The sequence below is a fragment of the Erinaceus europaeus genome, chromosome 9 (genome assembly GCF_950295315.1).
Source record: "Erinaceus europaeus chromosome 9, mEriEur2.1, whole genome shotgun sequence".
Lineage (NCBI taxonomy): Eukaryota > Metazoa > Chordata > Mammalia > Eulipotyphla > Erinaceidae > Erinaceus > Erinaceus europaeus.
In genome coordinates this window covers 45,559,617-45,580,336 of record NC_080170.1, presented here as the reverse complement: position 1 = coordinate 45,580,336, position 20,720 = coordinate 45,559,617, and the positions used below count along the sequence as shown (strand labels likewise).

Sequence of the window (20,720 nt, the reverse complement as noted above, 5' to 3'; positions counted from 1 at the left end):
AAGCTCCTCAAAGCCCAGTGGCCCTCAAGGGAGAGGAAAGCTGAGCACGACCAAGTTTGGGTCTTTACTCCTGAGTCAGAGAGACCTGTGACTTCATGAGAAAGTTCAATGGCCATTTCTACCCTGGGCTGTATCTTTTCTGTTATGGATTGTACCAGGCAACAGTGACCTTTAAGACTATGAGAGCCAATGGTCCTTTCTTGTATCCTTACTGCCTTTCCAGGCCTCAGGGCAGGTGGGCCCGGCTGTGGAGACTCTCCTATAGGGGGTGGTTGAAGCTGGTCGCAGGCACCATTTTGACGGTATACGTAGTCTTCTGTCTTGATGGTGGGATGGTGCTGATGAGTGATGAGAAGCTCCCAAGATTCATGTTCCCCCAGGAGTGGCAGCACTTCACCATGTTCATCCTCCTGGCCCTCAACGGCTGTGTGGACATCGCCAGCAGAGATGTGTTGCCCCGGAAGTGTGTGGTCCTGGAGCAGGCTGCCCTGGTCTTGAATTTTTGTATTCTCCTGCTGCTACTAGTGGCCCATAACCAGGCTTCAACAGGCGTAGAGCTACAAGTGCACCGCCTGCTCATACTGGTGGTGCTCCTGCTCGCACTGGTGCTCACCGCAGAGCTCTGGGCTCCCCCCACCACCTGCCTTGCACTCATCCAGACCCTGCTCTTCCTCCTCATGGGCTCCTGGCTCATGCAGGTGGGCTTCATCCTCTACCGGCCTGTCACTGGCTACCCCTGGCAGGACAACGACCTCAGTGACCTCATGTTTGTCACCACCTTCTTCTGCTGGCATGTCATGGCTGACGCCTTGTGCCTGCTGGCCGTCTATAGCCTCTCTTCCTTCTACCACCGCTCTCATGGGCCTGGCTCCAAACTCATGAGGTCCAAAGAAGCCCCAGGTTACCCCAGCACCAGTGGGGGCTGGGGACTTTTTATAAGCTGTTACAGGAAGTGGAGCAGACAGACAGAGAGGGCCAGGCTTTCCTGGCAAACAGCAACTCCAGAGGCTGAGGCTGAGGCTGAGGCTGAGGCTGAGACTGAGGCTGAGGCTGAGGCTGAGGCTGAGGCTGAGGCTGAGGCTGAGGCAGAGCTATGAATGAACATTGTTACCCCCAACCTCGGTCCTGGGTTGTCTCATCTCTGTGACCTGCACCCGCTCTACCCACCTGGGAAGGTCTTGAAGGAGAAGAGCAGCTCAGCAGGTGCTGCCCTGAGCCTGCAGTTGAGCACCTGAGCCTGCAGTTGCCATGGAGACAGGGAGAGGGGATTCTGGGAAACTGGGAACCTGGGGAGGAAAGGAAGAGGCCCAAGCAACCTAGTGCAGGAATAAGTGGCCTGGCGGAGAGGCAGTGGGAAGAGGCCTCTGTCTGGAAGAGGATGAGTCCCATAGTTACACCAGAGCAGCTGCTTCCTGGGGGTTTGCTTGAGGAAGAGCGCTCAGAAGCCCCAAGTGGAGTGCAGGGGACTTCTGCTTGCCAACTCAAAGGGCACCACCAAGGAGCAACAGCCTAAACAATTATGGGTCAGTTCCACACCTCACTCTTTTGCATAATGGTTATGCAAAAGACTTTGTACTTGAGGCTCTCAAGTCCCAGGTTCATCCCCCCTACCCTCTACCCCTGTAAGCCAAAGCTGAACTTACTGCATTAAAATAAATAAAATATTGAAGAAATGTTTAAATAAATAGTGCTGATAAATAAAATATTGAAGAAAAAATAATCTCATGTGTTCTGTTACCTTGGGTAGATAAGCATCAGTTCAAACTTGGCACACAAAGTCAGCATTAACATTCTCATATCACCATGTTTCAAGTTTCCTTAAACTGAATTGTCACAAACTGCCATTTCATATGTCACTCCTGGCTTCTGTCCCAGCCAAAGCCAGGTGTCCCACCTGTATATGTGCTGCCATCCCCAGTCAGCCGCTGCCTGGCACATTTCACTTCACAGCATTATTCAATGCCCCATGTGAAAAATCCTTGTACTAGGGTGGAGGCAGATAGCATAATGGCTATGCAAAGATACCAAAGTCCCAGGTTCAACCCCCACACCACCATTAACCAGAGGTGAGCACTGCTCTGGTTAAGAAAGAGAAGGAAGCTGAAAATCAGGAAAGTTTTCAAGGGAGGAGATGGGATAGGAAACTCTGGTGGTGGAAACTGTGTGGAATTATGCCCCTCTTATTCTATGGTCTTGTTGATATTTTTAATTTGTAAAAATCAATAACAATTATAAAAGAGAATGGAGAAAAGAAGAGAAAAGAAGAGAAAAGAGAAAAAGAAATAATTGGGTGAGGATAGATAGCATAATGGTTATGCAAAGAGACTCTCAAGACTGAGGTTCCAAAGTCCCAAATTTAATTCAATACCCCACCAACACCATAAACCAGAGCTGAGCTGAGCAGTACTCTGGTTAAAAAAATAAATAAAGGGAGTCGGGTGGTAGCACAGCGGGTTAAGCGCAGGTGGCGCTAAGCACAAGGACCAGTGTAAGGATCCTGGTTCGAGCCCCCAGCTCCCCACCTGCAGGGGAATTGCTTCACAAGCGGTGAAACAGGACTGCAGGTGTCTATCTTTCTCTCCCCTTCTTTGTCTTCCCCTCCTGTCTCCATTTCTCTCTGTCCTATCCAACAACAACGAGATCAACAACAACTACAACAATAAAACAACAAGGGCAACAAAAGGGAATAAATAAATAAATATTTAATAAATAAATAAATAAATAAAAAGTGGGTCATGTCAGTCCCTGTTCGGGCGCCATTTGCCAGTCTAGCTTCGCAGACGGGAGACAGACGACCAGGGACTCATGGCTGAGCTGGGAAGCAGTATCTCGTTTATTAATATCTATATCAAATAAATAAATAAAGATAATTTTTTTAAATCCTTGCACTAGGGCCAGGCAGTGGTGTACCCAGTAAAGTATACATGTTACAATGCTCAGGAACCCAGGTTCAAGTCCCCAGGGACGTCCCCTCTTTCTCTTTCCTCTATCTAGCCATTCCTCTTGATTTTTCTGTATCCAACTAATCATTCAAGCTTCTCATACCACAACCACCTAGAGTCCTTCTCCAGATGGGGCTGGAGAGAGCAAATTCTCCTTTCATCTGGAGTGCTTTCACCTAAAACTACTTATCCCTTCTCCCTAGCTGCATTCTGTTTTGTCCCAGTCCCCACTTTCAGTAAGCTCCAAGTTTCTGAGGACAAGGAAGAAGCAGTCTAGCACAGGAATTGCCTGCCTAAGACCCCAGCTTCAGTTCCTGGCACTGCAAATACCACAGCTGTGTAGTCCTGTAGTCTCTCTCCCTATTTTTTGTTTTATATCAGTTTGATTTTGTTTTGGTTTTTGTCTCCAGGGTTATTGCTGGGGCTCAGTGCTGGCACTACAAATTCACCGCTCCGGACAGCATTTTTTTTTTCCTTTTTTCTATTTTATGACAGAGAAATTGAGAAAGGAGGGGGAGACAGAGAAGGAGAGTGTAGGGGGATTGAACCTGGATTCTTGTACAGGTCGTTTTCCCACTTTTTTATTGCCATTTAGAAACAGAGTCATGGCGAATGATAAGGAAGAGAGGAGACTGCTGAAGAGGTGAAGAGAGTGTTGGTGTCCTGGTGCAAGATGGTGGAAAGGAATTAAGTTGAGGGTAAAAGTGTCTGTAGACACTTATCATGGGAAAATGAGAAAATGTATTCATGTATCACTAACTATACCATGAATTATTAACTGTCAATAAAGTGGTTTTTTTAAAAGGAAATCTATAACATACTTCTATCTTTCTCTCCCCCTTCTATCTTCCCCACCTCTCTCCATTTCTCTCTGTCCTATCCAATAACAACAACAATAACTACAACAATAAAAAGGGAAAAAAATAAAATAAACAAATTACATATAAGACATGCATATGAGATACAGGATTTTTTTTTTCAGCAGGATCATTGTGGGGTTATTAAGTGCCTACACAATAACTCCACTGGTGAGAGTGACTTTTTTTTTCTTTTCTTATACAGAGAAGAATAAAAGGGAGAAACAGAGACATCTTCAGTACTGCTCCCCCATGGGGCAGAGGCATTTTAAACAGTTCTTTGGTGTTTTAGTGTATGTTTATGGTGGCATATACCGTCAACTAAGTTGTAAGGTCACTGAGGATCAGAACAATGTCATTGCTGTATTTAGTAGAATGAGAATCAGTTAGTAAATTCCTGAGGCCTATAACTATAAGAAATGAAACATCAGGGGTTGGGAGGTAGCACAGTGGGTTAAGCGCATGTGGCACAAAGCACAAGGACCTGCAGAAAGATTCTGGTTCGAGCCCTGGCTCCCCACCTGCAGGGAAGTCTCTTCACAGGCAGTAAAGCAGGTCTGCAGGTGTCTGTCTTTCTCTCCCCTTCTCTATCTTCCCCTCCTCTCTCCATTTCTCTCTGTCCTATCAAACAACAATGACATCAATAATAACAATAATAATAACTACAACAATGGTAAAAACAACCAGGGTAACAAAAGGGGATAAAATGGCCTCCAGGAGCAGTGGATTCGTGGTATAGGCACCGAGCCCTGGCAATAACCCTGGAGGCAGAAAAGAAAGAAAGAAAGAAAGAAAGAAAGAAAGAAAGAAAGAAAGAAAAGAAAAGAAAAGAAAAGAAAAGAAAAGAAAAGAAAGATCTCTTTAAACTTAATATAGAAGAATTTGAAAGAACCTGACACTACAACCTTCCCTGAATTACTATCAGGTTTCTAGAATACAACTAGGGATAATTCAGAGAACCCTGAATCAGTCTAGTGAGCAACTACTCTCACTGAAATCTTTTAGAGTATACTCTGCACTCCACTCAGCCTGACACTCCCTAGGCTTTTGTTTGTTTGATTTTGTAAGATTTATTTTTATTTTATGAGAGGAAGAGAGAGGCAGATCATGGCTCCAGAATATTCAGTGCCAGGGATTGAACCTGAGGCTTGAAGCATACGAGACTCAGAGAGATAGAACCAGAATTTCACTCTGTCACATGCAATTCTAGAGATTGAACTTGAGACCTCAGCCATGAAAGTCCTGTGCTTCCCCATTCCCCAGCCTCTGTTGTTCTCAATAATTCTATAATTAATGTCTCTATATGTAATCTGTCTGTAGAGAACTCTTCTAACCACACTAAAGGAGGATATAAGGACAGCTCACTTCCCTGTAGTTAGTAAATTCATGTGGACTAAGTTCCAGGGGTCTTTCTTCCTCACTCTGACATTTCGTCCAGACTAGGGACAGAGGCTGAACATGCGGACTTTCCAGAATATGAGGGTATATTGGAGGGTAGGTCTAGGGGTCTGGCATGGGGCAGCCAGATCTTGAAGGACCTCTACAGGCTCCTGCCATCACTCAGTTGTCCCCATGAAATTACCTTCCAAGCACCACTTGTCCCCAGCCTGGCTCTGTCTGCCAGCTCTACCAATCATTCACCCCCTTTGGCTTCATTGTGGGCTGCTTGTGGGCAGTGTCTGGCGTGGGACGGGTGATTCCTATCTTCAAAGTCTTGGGATCAGGAAGTCTGTATTCTGATGAACCGCATAAAGCCCAGGTGCCTGGCCAGGTGGGGTGTGATTGTCTCAGTGCAACCTGAAATGGGCTCTTGTCCTCATCAGGGTGACTTATAACCTGGCATTGCTATGGGGTCAGCGTTGCACTGACAACTCCATGTGTGAATTTCCCCCTTGAGCTTCACTCTGGGTTTTCTCTTAGAATCTCTCTCCTCTGAGCTTCAGAGTGCCTCCAAGTGTCCTAATAATTCCCAGGAAAGGAAGAGGCACTGAGATAAAATCACAATCTCTGTTTTGTTATTATTATTATCATTATTATTATTTAACCAGAGCACTACTCAGCTCTGGTTTATGGTGTTAGGGGGCATTGAACCTAGGACTTTGGAGCCTCAGGTATGAGATTTTCTTTGCATAACCATGTATAAGAATTATGCTTTCTCCCACACCCCACCCTATCCCTTCATATCTCCCCTCCCCTTTTTGATTTCTCTCTATATCTATTCAGTGAATAAAATAAAAATCTGGGGACTAGGCAGTAGCACAGCAGGTTAAGTGTACAGGGAGCAAAGCTCAAGGACCGATGTAAGGGTTGCTTCACAAGAAGTGAAGCAGGTCTGAAGTTGTCTGTCTTTCTCTCCCCCTGTCTGTCTTCCCCTCCTCTCTCCATTTCTCTCTGTCCTATCCAACAACAATGGCAACAATAACAACAACAATAATAACAACAAGGGCAACAAAAGGGGAAAAATGACCTCCAGGCGCAGTGGATTCATAGTGCAGGCACCTACCTGCCCCAGCAATAACCCTGGAGGCAAGAAAAAAAAAATCTTCCCAGGACCAGTGGAATCACACATGTATGAGGCCCCAGTACCATAAAAAAGGAGAGAACAGCAGTAAGGGACTGCACTAGCAAGGCAGTTTACATGGATAGTTTATCTACTTTGCCAGGTTTAAGACCAGCCTCCACTAACCACATTACAAGAATCTTGTGGAAGACAGATAGCATAATGGTTATGCAAACAGACTCTCATGCCTGAGGCTCCAAAGTCCTACTGTTAATCCTCACACCACCATAAGCCAGAGCTGAGCAGTGTTCTGGAGTATGGACCGACCAGTCAACGCCCATGTTCAGCGGGGAAGCAATTACAGAAGCCAGACCTTCTACCTTCTGCAACCCACAATGACCCTGGGTCCATGCTCCCAGAGGGATAGAGAATGGGAAAGCTACTGGGGAGGGGGTGGGATATGGAGATTGGGCGGTGGGAATTGTGTGGAGTTGTACCCCTCCTACCCTATGGTTTTGTTAATTAATCCTTTCTTAAATAAAAAAAAAAAAATAAATAAAAAAGAATCCAGGAGAATCTTCAGTGTAGTACTCCCCACCACTTCTGTCTCTGTTTTATTTTATTTTATTGATTTATTTTTAATTTCTATTTATAAAAAGGAAACACTACTTCCGGAGGTGGGGCTACAGAAGCTGTGTTTCTCTCCTCTCCTCTCCCAGGTCAACTAGGAATACCAAAGGAGACCCACTTGGGACTGCAACAAGACAGGATTAGAATGACTTCAGGAACCCACGAAATCACTGGTGAGTGCAACACGTGTGCCTCATATACAGCGAACAGCCTAGGGAGAGATTAAGTGGCTGGTAACAGTCCGGCAGTTTACCAGTTGAGACACCACCTCCAGTCTGTTTCACCACCAAAAAGATGGCTAAAGGGAGGGGAGGACTCCCCTAAGACTCACCAAATGCAACTGTGAGTCTCCACTGCTACTGCCCTCAGAATCTGGAGCGATGGCAGCAGGGAGTCCCTGTGCTGACACCAGGGGACAGAGAACTAACTAGGAAACTCAGGAGATCTATGCCTTGGTGGGCTAGCTGTAGGGCACTGAAAGTCTTTTTGCATAACCACTGGGTTATCTCTGATCCACCCTGCTTTATCTCTTGGTCAGGAGTCAGTGATTAAGCTAAGAAGCTTACTTATAGTTTAAAAGCCCTCAGACTCCCATAGCCTACAGGGAAGAGAAAGAACAAAAGAGGCTTTTAAGCCACTGAGCTCAAATGCAGGGATTAAAATAATATTGAAACAACTGCCATTTTCACAACTGTGAACCCTTTAATTACGTTACTTAGACACAAGTCAATCCAGGCAATAGTGATCAGTAATTTCAAAAGTACTGAGAGAGGGAATTCATAACAATATATAAAATGGCTAACTAACAAGAAAAAATATTAGAGAAACGAACCAGGACAAGAGTCCAGCTAAAAGCTCTGCAAAGGTTGAAGCACAAAATAATGAGGTCAACATCCAAACACTAGTTAAAGAAATAATCACAGGAGTGAGTAAAGAGTTTGAAAGAATTGTCATCATAAATGCAGAAACAACAGATGAGACTCTGGAAGAAAACACTAATTATCTCAAGGTTATTAGAGAGCTGAAAGCTGAAATAGCAGACCTAAGAGCACAACTAGCTGAACAAGCTAAAACACTATCAGAACAAGGCAACAAAATGAATGAGCTCTAGAAAACAGTAGAGGGGAGAGAGAATAGAATAAATGAGGCTGAAGACAGAATTAGAAAGACTGAGGATGAATTAGAGACAATTAAAAAAGAATTAAGAGACCTCAAAAACAGATTAAGAGATACTGAAAACAACAACAGACACCTATGGTATGACTTCAAAAGAAATAATATACACATTATTGGCTTACCAGAAGGAGAAAGAGAGGGAGGGGAAGAAAGCATTCTTCAGAACATAACTTCTCTAGTCTAGAAAGCATGAAAGACATAAAGGTTCAAGAAGCCCAGAGGGTCCAAAACAGAAGTAATCCAGATTTAAAGACACCAAGACACATCATATTTAGAATGGAAGGGAACAAGGATAAAGAAAGAATCCTGAAGGCTACAAGAGAAAAACAAAGAGTCACCTACAGAGGAAAACCCATAAGATTAGCAGCAAACTTCTCCAAACAAACACTACAGGCCCAAAGAAGCAAGATATCTATCGAATGTTCAATGAGAAAGGCTTTCAACCAAGACTGCTGTATCCTGCTAGACAGTCATTCAAACGAGATGGAGGCATAAAAATCTTCTTAGACAAGCAGCAGTTGAAAGAATCAACTATCACCAAGCCTGCCCTGAAAAGAATTTCTGAAAGGTCTCCTATAAACAGTCAGACCACCATAAATATATATTAGAACACTCTAAAAAACTACAAGAATGGCATTAAAATATCTTCAATCATTGATATCAATAAATGTCAATGTCCTGAATTCACCTATTAAAAGGCACAGAGTAGGAAGATGGATCAGAAAACACAGGAAACCCACCTAACTCAACAAAACAAACACAGACTCAAAGTGAAAGAATGGAAAACTATCATACAAGCCAATGGCCCACAAAAAAGGGCAGGAACAGCTATTCTCGTATCTGACACGATAGACTGTAAAATAAATAAAATTTACAAAGATAGAGATGGACACTACTTAATGTTCAGAGGATCAGTCAACCAAGAGGACTTAACAGTTATTAACATCTATGCACCCAATGAGAAGCTATCTAAATACATCAAACATCTACTGAAAGAGCTACAACAATATATTAACAGCAACACAGTCATAGTAGGGGACTTCAACACCCCACTCTCTCAACTGGACAGATCTTCCAGGCAGAAAATCAAAAAAGACATGAGGGAGCGAAATGAGGAGATATATAAACTAGAACTATTGGACATTTTTAGAGTCATTCATCCCAAGAAACTGGAATACACATTTTTACTCAAGTCCACATGGGTCATTCTCAAGGATAGACCATATGTTAGGCCACAAAGATAGCATCAGCAAATAAAGAGCACTGAAATCATCCCAAGCATCTTCTCAAACCACAGTGGGATTAAACTATCTCTTAACAATCAACAAGAGATGAGTAATAGTCCCAAAATTTGGAAGCTCAACTGTAGTGTTGAGCTCCTTAACTACTGCTGGGTCAAAGAGGAAATAAAGGAAGAAATCAAAATGTGTTGAGAGTTCAATGAAAATGAAGACACAAGCTATCAAAATATTTGGGACACAACTAAGGCAGTTCTGAGAGGGAAGTTCATAGCCATACAAGCACACCTTAAGAAACAAGAAAAAGCACAAATAAACAGCATGATTGCACATCTTAAAGACCTAGAAGAAGAACAACAAAGGAACCCTAAAGCAACCAGAAGGACAGAAATCACTAAAGTTATGGCAGAAATAAATAACACTGAAAATAAGAAAACCATACAAAAGATCAAGGAAAATAAATGTTGGTTCTTCGAAAGAGTGAACAAAATCGACAAACCTGTAGCCAGACTCACAAAACAAAAAAGGGAGAAGACCCAAAAAATTTGGATACTAAATGAAAGAGAAGATATCGCAATAGACACCACAGAAATTCAGCATATCATGCGAGGCTTCTATGAACAACTATATGCCACCAAGCTAGAGAACCTGGAAGAAATGCACAATTTTCTAGATATCTACGAACTTTCAAAATTAAGTAAAGAAGAACTAGATAACATGATAGGCCCATCACAACTAATGAAATTGAAACAGTTATCAGAAACCTTCCTAAGAATAAAAGTCATGGACCAGGTGGTTTTAGAAATGAATTCTACAAAACCTTCAAAGAAGAACTAATACCTCTACTTTTAAAAGTCTTCCAGAAGATTGAAGACACTGGAATACTCCCTGCCAACTTCTATGAAGCCAACATCACTTTTTTTTATATACCAAAAGCAGACAGGGACACAACCAAAAAAGAAAACTACAGACCAATATCTCTGATGAACATAGATGCGAAAATACTGAACAAAATTCTAGCCAACCAGATACAGCACTCTATTAAAAGGATTGTTCATCATGACCAAGTGGGGTTTATCCCAGGCAGGCAAGGTTGGTTTAATGTACGTAAATCAATCAACGTGATCCACCACATCAATAAAAGCACGACCAAAATCCACATGGTCATATCAATAGATACAGAGAAAATACAACATCCCTCTATGATCAAAACACTATGAAAAATAGGAATAGATGGAAAATTTCTCAAGATAGTGGAGTCTATATATAGCAAACCTACAGCCAACATCATACTCAATGGTGAAAAACTGGAAGCATTTCCCCTCAGATCAGGTACTAGACAGGGCTGCCCACTATCACCATTACTATTCAACATAGTGTTGGAAGTTCTTGCCATAGCAATCAGGCAGGAGCAAGGAATTAAAGGGATACAGATTGGAAGAGAAGAAGTCAAACTCTCCCTATTTGCAGATGACATAATAGTACACATAGAAAAACAGAAGTAATCCAGCAAGAAGCTTTTGACAAAGGTGCCCAGACTATTAAATGGGGAAAGCAGAGTCTCTTCAACAAGTGGTGTTGGAAACAATGAGTTGAGACATGCAGAAGAATGAAACTGAACCACTATATTTCACCAAATACAAAAATATATTCCAAATACAGGTCCATGAAAGATGATGAATGACATAGTGGGGGTTGTATTGTTAAATGGGAATCTGGGGAATGTTATGCATGTACAAACTATTGTATTTACTGTTGAATGTAAAGCATTAATTCCCCAATAAAGAAATAAATTATTTAAAATATATATATATATATATATATATATATATATATATATATATATATATTCCAAGTGAATCAAGAACTTGGATGTTAGACCAGAAACTATAGATACTATAGATACTATAGAAACTATAGATACTATAGAGAAAAATATTGGCAGAACTCTTTTCCCCATTAATTTTAAAGACATCTTCAATGAAATGAATCTAATTACAAAGAAGACTAAGGCAAGCATAAATCTATGGGACTACATCAAATTAAAAAGCTTCTTCACAGCAAAAGAAACTACTACCCAAACCAAGAGACCCCTCACAGAATAGGAGATCTTTACATGCCATACATCAGACAAGAGGCTAATAACCAAAATAAATAAAGAGCTTGCCAAACTCAACAATAAGAAAACAAATAACCCCATCCAAAAATGGGGAGAGGACATGGACAAAATATTCACCACAGAAGAGATCCAAAAGGCCAAGAAACACATGAAAAAATGCTCCAAGTCTCTAATTGTCAGAGAAATGCAAATAAAGACAACGAGATACCGCTTCACTCCTGTGAGAATGTCATACATCAGAAAAGGTAACAGCAGCAAATGCTGGAGAGGCTGTGGGGCCAAATGAACCCTCCTGCACTGCTGGTGGGAATGTCAATTGGTCCAAACTCTGTGGAGAGCAGTCTGGAGAACTCTCAGAAGGCTAGAAATGGATGTACATTATGACCCTGCAATTCCTCTCATGGGGATATATCCTAAGGATCCCAACACACCCATCCTAAAAGATCTGTATACACATATGTTCTTAGCAGCACAATTTGTTTTTTGTTTTTGTTTTTTTATTTATTTTTCCTTTTGTTGCCATTGTTGTTTTTTTCATTGTTGTTGTAGTTATTGTTGTTGTTATTGATGTCATCGTCATTGTTAGATAGGACAGAGAGAAATGGAGAGGGGAGGGGAAGACAAAGAGGGGGAGAGAAAGATACCTGCAGACCTGCTTCACTGCCTGTGAAGCAAATCCCCTGCAGGTAGGGAGACGGGGGCTAGAACCAGAATCCTTACCCTGGTCCTTGGGCTTTGTGCCAAGTGTGCTTAATCAGATGCACTACCGCCTGACTCCCAGCAGCACAATTTGCAATAGCCAAAACCTGGAAGCAACCCAGGTGTCCCACAGCAGATGAGTGGCTGAGCAAGTTGTGGTCTATATACACAACGGAATATTACTCAGCTATTAAAAATGGTGACTTCACCGTTTTCAGCCGATCTTGGATGGACCTTGAAAAAATCATGTTGAATGAAATAAGTCAGAAGCAGAAGGATGAATATGGGATGATCTCACTCTCAGGCAGAAGTTGCAAAACAAGATCAGAAGAGAAAACACAAGTAGAACCTGAACTGGAATTGGCATATTGCACCAAAGTAAAAGACCCTGGGGTGGGTGGGAGGGAGAATACAGGTCCAAAAAGGATGACAGAGGACCTATTGGGGATTGTATTGTTATATGGAAAACTGGGAAATGTTATGCATATACAAACTATTGTATTTACTGTCGAATGTAAAATATTAATTCCCCAATAAAGAAATTAAAAAAAAAAAAGGAAACACTGACAAAAACCATAGGATAAGAGGGGAACAACTCCACACAATTCCCATAACCAGAATTCTGCATCCCATCCCCTCCCCTGATAGCTTTCCTATTCTTTATCCCTCTGGGAGTATGGACCCAGGATCATTGTGGGGTGCAGAAGGTGGAAGGTCTGGCTTCTGTAATTGCTTCCCCACTGAACATGAGCTTTGGCAGGTTGATCCACACTCTGAAGAAATATTGACTCAAAAGCCCCAGTGACAAAAAGAAAAAAAAAAGTAAGGGAATTTCGCTCATACGTAGAATTGGGGTGGGGGGCAGGCAGTAGTTCAGCAGGTTAAGCACACATGGTACAAAGCACAAGGACCGGAGCAAGGATCTTAGTCCAAGCTCCAGCTCCCCACCTGCAGAGGGTTCACTTCACAAGAGGTGAAGCAGATCTGCAGGTGTCTATCTTTCTCTCCCTCTCTCTGTCTCCCCCTCCTCTCTCCATTTCTCTCTGTCCTACCCAACAACAGTAATAACAATAATAATGGGCAATAAAAGGAGAAAAAAGTGGCCTCTGGGAGGTGAAGCAGGTCTGCAGGTGTCTGTCTTCCCCTCTCCTCTCGATTTCTCTCTGTTCTATCCAACAACAATGATAGCAATAATAACAATGATAAACCACAAGGGCAACAAAAGGGGAAAAATAGCCTCCAGGAGCAGTGGATTCATAGTGCAGGTACCAAGCCCCAGCAATAACCTGGAGGCAAAAAAAGAAGGAGAAGAAGAAGAAGAAGAAGGAGGAGGAGGAGGAGGAGGAGGAGGAGGAGGAGGAGGAGGAGGAGGAGGAGAAGAAGAAGAAGAAGGAGAAGAAGAAGAAGAAGAAGAAGAAGAAGAAGAAGAAGAAGAAGAAGAAGGAGAAGAAGAAGAAGAAGAATTGAGAGAATTGAAAAACGTGAACTTTCAAAAACAAAAACAAACAAACAGAAACGGAAGTAGCCAAAGTCTCTAAGGCTTTGTGAGAACTACAGTGGTTATCATGGGTGTGTGTTGGGGGTGGGGGGGCAGATATGAAATGCCACTGAACTTCGGTGGTGGGTACACTGTGGAACTATACCTATACCTTATAATCTTATAAACTACAACTAAATCACTAATGAAAAATTTTATTAAGGGGGCTGGGTAGTGATGAATCTGGTTGAGTGCACATGTTATAGTGTGCAAAGACCTTAATTCGAGCCCCCAGCCCCCACCTGCAGGGGGAGAGCTTTGCAAGTGGTGAAGTAGGGCTATAGGTGTCTCTCTGTCTCTCTCCCTCTCTATCACCCCCTTTCCTCTGAATTTCTGGCTGTCTCTATCCAAATAAAGAAATAAAGAAAATTTAAATGTTTTATTTATAAAAAGGAAACATTGGCAAAACCATAGGGTATGAGGGGTACAACTTCGCACAATTCCCACCACCAGAACTCCGAATCCCATCTGATGGCTTTCCTATTCTTTAACCATCTGGGAGTATGGACCCAAGATCATTGTAGAATGCAGAAGGTTGAAGGTCTGGTTTCTGTAATTGCTTCCCCGCTGAACATGGGCATTGACTGGTCGATCCATACTCCCAGCCTGTCTCTCTCTTTCCCTAGTGGGGAAGGGCTCTGGGGAAGCAGAGCTCCAAGGCATATTGATGGGGTTGTCTGTCCGGGGAAGTCTGGTCACATCCTGCTAGCATCTGGAATCTGGAACCTTGTAGCTGAAAAGAGAGTTAACATACAAAGCCAAACAAATTGTTGACCAATCATGGACCTAAAGGCTGGAAAGTGCAGATGAAGGGAGGGGTCTCCATTTTGTAGATAGCTAGTAGGCGTCTATTAGTTATATTCCAAGAATAATTTTTAAAAAAATTTTAAGGAGTAGGCAGATGGCACAGGGTGAAACACAAGTCTGGCATGTATGAGCTAAAACACAAGTCTTGCATGTGTGAGCTATGGGTTTGTCATGCATATGCTTGATGGTAATTCTGATGTCTGTTTGCCTCTTTCTCCTCCCCCCCCCAAAAAAACACATAATTAAATATCTTTTTTTGTATTATCTTTATTTATTATTGGATGGAGACAGGTAGAAATTAAGAAGGGAGGGGGAGGGAGAGAGGGAGAGAGACAGAGAGACACCTGCACCCCTGCTTCACCACTCATGAAGCTTTCCCCCTGCAGGTGGGGACCAGGGGCTTGCACACTGTAACACCAGTCCTTGCACACTGTAACATGTGCACTCAAATAGGTGCACCACCACCCAGGCCCTAAGTAAATCTTTTCTAAAAAATTACAGCAAAGGGCTGGGGAGATAGTATAATGATTATGTAAAACACTCTCATGCAGGGGCCAGAAAGTGGCGCACAGGGTTAAGTGCACATAGTACTAAGCACAAGGACCCACGCAAGGATCCCAGTTTGAGTCCCAGGCTCCCCATTTATAGGTGGTACGCTTCACAAGCAGTAAAGCAGGTCTGTAGGTGTCTATCTCTCTCCCTCTCCTCTCTCAATTTCTTTCTGTCCTATGTAATAATAATAATAATAAAATGCTCATACTTGAGGCTCTGAAGTCCCACGTTCAATCCCCCACCTCGCCATAAGCCAAAGCTGATCAGTGTTCTAGTAACAAATGTTAAAAAACAAAAACAAACAAGTTAAAATATAGGTGTTCCATGTGGTGGCACTTAGTTAAGCACACACGTTACAAAATATATACACACACACACACACACATATATGTGGATAAAATGGCCACCAGGAGCAGGGGATTCATAGTGTAGGCACAGAGCCCAAGCAATAACCCTATAGACAAAAAAAAAAAAAAAAAAAAGACTCTCATGCCTGAGGCTCTGAGGTCTCAGGTTCAATCCCTATACTACAGTAAGCCAAAGCTAAGCAGTGCTCTGGTCTTTCTCTTTCTCTGTATCTCTCTCCTTAAAATAAGTTTTAAAAAAAAATTTTAATTATGGGAAAAACAGTGACTGGGTGATGGCACACGTGGGAGAGCATGCATGTTACCATGTGAAAGAATCCAGATTCAAGCCCCCAATCCCTGAAGCAGGACTACAGGTGCTTCTCTTTCTCTCTCCATCTCTAAGTCTCCCTTCCCTCTCAGTTTCTGTCTCTATCCAAACTAAATAAATAAATAAATAAATAAACAAACTGTTTTTTAAATTATAGGGGAAATGAAGCTGGAGGACTACCTCTCATTAAAAGACAAGTGACCAGCACCACCTTGGCAGAGTTCATTTTCAAGAGCTATGTTTTAAGGAGGATAACCTTAATTCCTTGTGCTGGGTAGGGCTGGATCATGGAGGGGACATGAAATGTAGGGTCTGTATAAAGTCAGACTTTAGCCATGATTAGTGAGGGAGCCTGTTGCCTTTCAGCCCAGGGACAGTCCCAGGTCACTTGTCGCCCACGTATAGCAGGAGGGAGGTTGATCTAAACAGCTAGGAAAGAACAAGGGCCAGCTGACAGCTCTGGGGACTTGCTGGAGCCCATGACTCATGCTAGAGGCAGAGCCCCCAGAAGCAGCCAGTGCCGTTCCCCAAACCACAGTGAGAGAGCTGTGGGCCTGGGTGGTCCCCAGCATAGAAAGTGGGTAGCAGGTGAGATGCCTGACCCACATCTTCACAGTGTACTCTGGCTGTGGCTTCTTCTCTACCTCCAGACTCTCCTACAAACTTCTCTTGTAGCAAAACCAACCTGCAGTCATAAGAGGCAGGGAATTCTGGGAATAAGGGCTCAAACATAGTTAAGTTGACACATTACAAAGCCACACAGTATCTCAAATTATGAGGGGGTTCTTGGGCCTGAAGATAGTCCGTTCCATAGGGTAGGCATCCTTGTGAACAAGAGTCCCTGGGTTGGAGCCCTGGCGTCATGTAGGAGCACCATGATTGGAACTAGAAGTTCCACGAATGGTGGAGCTATCTTTCTTGTCTCTTTGTCTCACCTCTTATTTCCCTCTCTCCATTAAATAAAAAATGAAAAACATAAAATAAAATAACAGTACAGGACAATGGTGTCACGCATGTGTGAAATACTGGCATAGACAAAAAAGGTAGCTCTTCAGATTCATTCATTAGCCAACAGGGATGTTGAAATGAGTGAGTCAAGTGGCAATTGTGATGTGATGGACTCAAGGCAAGAGGTGAAGGGGACTATCCTGGAGATCTTCAGAATGTAGCTATAAGATTCTAGATAGGAAGAGGGGTATAGCATAATGGTTATGCAAAGAGACTCTCCTGCCTCTGAGACTCCAAAGCCCTGGGTTCAATCCCCTGCACTACCATAAGCCAGAACTGAGCAGTGCTCTGGTATAAAGAAAGAGTCTAGAGCAACCTAAGACCTCACTTCTACACCTAAATTATATCTGAGAAGTACTGCAGACACTCAGGAGCTGGATATTGGCTTCAATTACCCTGGACATCACAGCAACCCCACTCCATGGGGCTCTCTGCTAAGCTTGAGGCAGGACAGAGCAGGGGAGCCCATGGAGAAGGGGGCATGAATGGCAGGAAATGTCTCAAACACAGCCACCAAGCCTCTTCCTGAGCAAAGCCATCTGACTCCAAATGTCCCAGAATGGAATGGCACAGGTAGGTAGGTAGCACCAAAGATGTAGGCTTGCTGCAGGAACCATTTCCTTCCTGTAATCTTTCAATCTTATAAACCACTAATAATCACAAGTTAAAAACGGCTTTAAAGAAATAATAAAGAACCATTTCCTGCCTTTGGGGGGAGTTGTGGGTGGGTTGAGATGATAAAAGCAGGTGGCACTCTCAGAAATGCAGACGTCCGAGGGGCCCTGGAAGGTGTAGACAGACTGAGTTCTGCTCCCAGGTCTACTGCTGGTGACGCTGGGGGTCCAATGGGGACCTTCATTGGTCATGTGTGCCCGGGACTATTCCTACTCGTCTACGGACTGTGTCAGGCCGTCATGGTCTCCAGAGCCGTGATCACCAGTAGCTCCCTCCTGCACCCTATCGCACCCACCAGGCAGCAGGGCAGGTGGGCCAGGCTATGGAGGATCTCCTACGGGGGGTGGCTGAAGCTGGTCACAGGCACCCTCCTGGTGGCCTACGAGATCAGCTGTGTGAAAGGTGGCCTGGTCCTGATGAACAGGGAGCTGCCTCCCAGATTCATGTATCCCAAACAGTGGCAGCACCTCACCATGTTCATCCTGCTGGCCCTCAACGGCTGCGTGGACATCGCCAGCAGGAACTTACTGCCCCGGAGGTGCCAGGTCCTGGAGCAGGCTGCCCTGGTGCTCACCTTCTATGTGCTGCTGCTGCTGCTGGTGACGCACAGTCAGGACTCAGCAGGTGTGGAGCTGCAGGTGCACAGCCTACTCATTCTGGTGGTGCTCCTGCTCACACTGGTGCTCACCGCAGAGCTCTGGGCCCCTGCCACCGCCCGCCTTGAGCTCATCCAGACCCTGCTCTTCCTCCTCATGGGTTCCTGGCTCATGCAGGCGGGCTTCATACTCTTCAGGCCCATCACCGGCTACCCCTGGCAGGACGATGACATCAGCGACATCATGTTTGTCACCACCTTCTTCTGCTGGCACGTCATGGCTGATGCCTTGTGCCTGCTGGCTGTCTATGGTCTCTGCTCCTTTTGCCATCGCTCTCAAGGTTCCAAACTCACGAGGTCCAAAGAAGCCCCAGGCTACCCCAGCACCAGTGGGGGGCTCTATAAGTTGCTACAGGAAATGGAGCAGCCAGACGGAGAAGACCAGGCTCTCCTGGCAAACAGCACCCCCTGAGGAAAGGCTGTGAATGCACATTGTCGTCCCCCTTCCCCACCTTGGTCCTGGGGCTGTCTCATTTCTGTGTCCTGCACCCTCTCTACTCCCCAGGGAAGCCGTGGGGGAGACAAACAGCTGCAGCAGGTGCTGCCCTAAGCCTGCAGTTACCATGGAGACAAGGAGAGAGGCCTAGGGGAGGGATGCTTGTGATATGATGAGATGAGGACAGACGGGGCAGAAGAGACCCCAGGGACAAGAAAAGCCATGGGGTGAGAGAGGGATCCAAAAAAAGGTTGGGGTCTTTGAAATCCAGAGGTCATACCATCACTGGCTTCTAAGGTGGGACCTCCAGGTGATTGTCTTTAGCCAAGGGAATAAAGATTTTGCACAATTCTCTGGCTGCATCTCTGAGTCTCCTGTAAAGATCTATCTGTTCAGCAAATGGAAGAATCACATGTGAGTGGCAGGACAGAATTTATCCTCAGTTGACACAGACTGAAATTCTGCTCTTTGAACAAACTTCTGCTTCTCACCCCCAAGCTCTAAAGGATGCACCTATCATCATTTTTTTTTCAGCCAGAGCACTGTTCAGCTCTGGCTTATGGTGGTGCAGGGTATTGAACCTGGGACTTCTGAGCCTCAGGTATGAAAGTCTCTTTGCATAACCATTATGCTATCTACCCTTGCCCCCATCATTATTTTTAAATGCAAAATGGGAATGTGAGATTTCCTAGCACTGAATAGAGAAGCATTTTCAATTTGCATGATTCAAATATTTGCAGAATCTGTATGCTCACTGCCTCCCCAGCTTCATGTTTGATTTCTCTGATTCTTGCTGAAGCACCTCTGTGTCAGCAGTACTCCCTTTGCATGTAGAATTTCCTATCTCTGCAAATTTCATTTCTGGCCTTACAGAAACTCATCCTACAATCACAGCTTTTTTTTTTTTTAAACTTTGCCATTTGGTATCCAGCTTAAATGCACCATTGCCCAATGGAAGTTCCCTAAGAATTCTGACTCCCCTGCTCTAGGACCCCAAGGCACTCACAGCCAGCCCACTGACATGCCTTACTGCTTGTGTATCCACTCAGCTCTCTGTTCTGCTCTGTTACTAGGGAGGTTTTCCCCTCCTTACATAAAATCTAGACAGATACTAGTTTTCTTTCTATGCTCTAAATATAGGCAGAGGTAATGACTAATAGAGGTTTATTTGCTTCCAGAATCTTCCCCTACCCTGCCCCTTCCTCCTACATGTTTCTGGAGGTTCAGGAAGACAGCAACAACCCCAGAGCCTGGGTCACCGGCTGAGTAATGACTGGATTTAGTCTCCTTCTTCCTCATTCTCGGGATGACAAAATTCACCACCTGTTTTTGAAGTGTTTAATTCAATTGTTTTTTTAATCCTCACAAGCAATTCTGCCCCTAGAAAGAGGCAAGACTGGACTAGTGTCTGTAAACAAGGCCCATTAACAGGAACTGTTAATGAGCGTCCTGCAGTGGGTAGAGACATCCCACCCCAACAAGTAATTCTGGGGTACCAGCAGGGAAACCAAGAACTCAGAATCCAAATTCTGATTCTGAGGCCATCTTCCCTGAGGTGGTCCCCAGCTGCACAGGTGAAGGGTGCAGTGTTTCATAGCCACCCTCCCCTCCTTGTCACAGGTGCTTCTATGCCAGGAACCCCTCCTCAGCTTTAGGTTGGTTAGGATGGACCAGAACATAGGAAGTCAGCAATCTTACCAGCTGACTAGGAAGGTGCACGATGTGTAGATGTGTAGGGCAGGCTCACCATACCACAGCCCTCATGACTCAGAAGTCCCTCAAAGTGCTTTTTAACATTTTTTTAAAATTTTATTTATTTATTTATTTATTTATTTATTATTGGATAGAGGCAGACAGGAATTGAGAAGGGAGGAGGAAACAGAGAAGGAAAGAGACGGAGAGACATCTGCAGCCTGACTTCACCACTTGTGAAGCCTTCCCTCCTGCACGTGGGGACCAGGGGCTTGAACCTACAACCTTGAGCATTATAACGTGTGCTCTTAACCAGGTGCGCCACCATCTGGTCCCTCTCTTAGGTTTTCTTAGAGGCTTCCTAATCTAGGCTTGACTGTAAATCATTAGCTGTGAAGGACTTATTCCATCTCCAGCCCCCAAAACCCCCAGAGGTTGGAGGTAGGACATTCTATTCACCACAGTTTCCCAGGCTGACGGTGCCACCCCCATCCCACCCCCTACCTGGCATCTGCAGACACT

At 44.1% G+C, this 20,720-nt stretch overlaps 1 protein-coding gene and 1 pseudogene across 1 annotated transcript; both read left to right on the top strand.

The window, feature by feature from the left end:
• Positions 1-95: 95 nt before the first annotated feature.
• Positions 96-1,012, top strand: LOC103116004 (transmembrane epididymal protein 1-like; annotated as a pseudogene).
• Positions 1,013-17,585: 16,573 nt separating this feature from the next.
• On the top strand, positions 17,586-18,482 carry LOC103115981 (transmembrane epididymal protein 1A-like). Its single transcript, XM_007525837.1, has one exon. It carries the CDS (start codon positions 17,586-17,588, stop codon positions 18,480-18,482), a length of 897 nt encoding a protein of 298 aa, XP_007525899.1.
• The last annotated feature ends 2,238 nt before the right edge of the window (positions 18,483-20,720 follow it).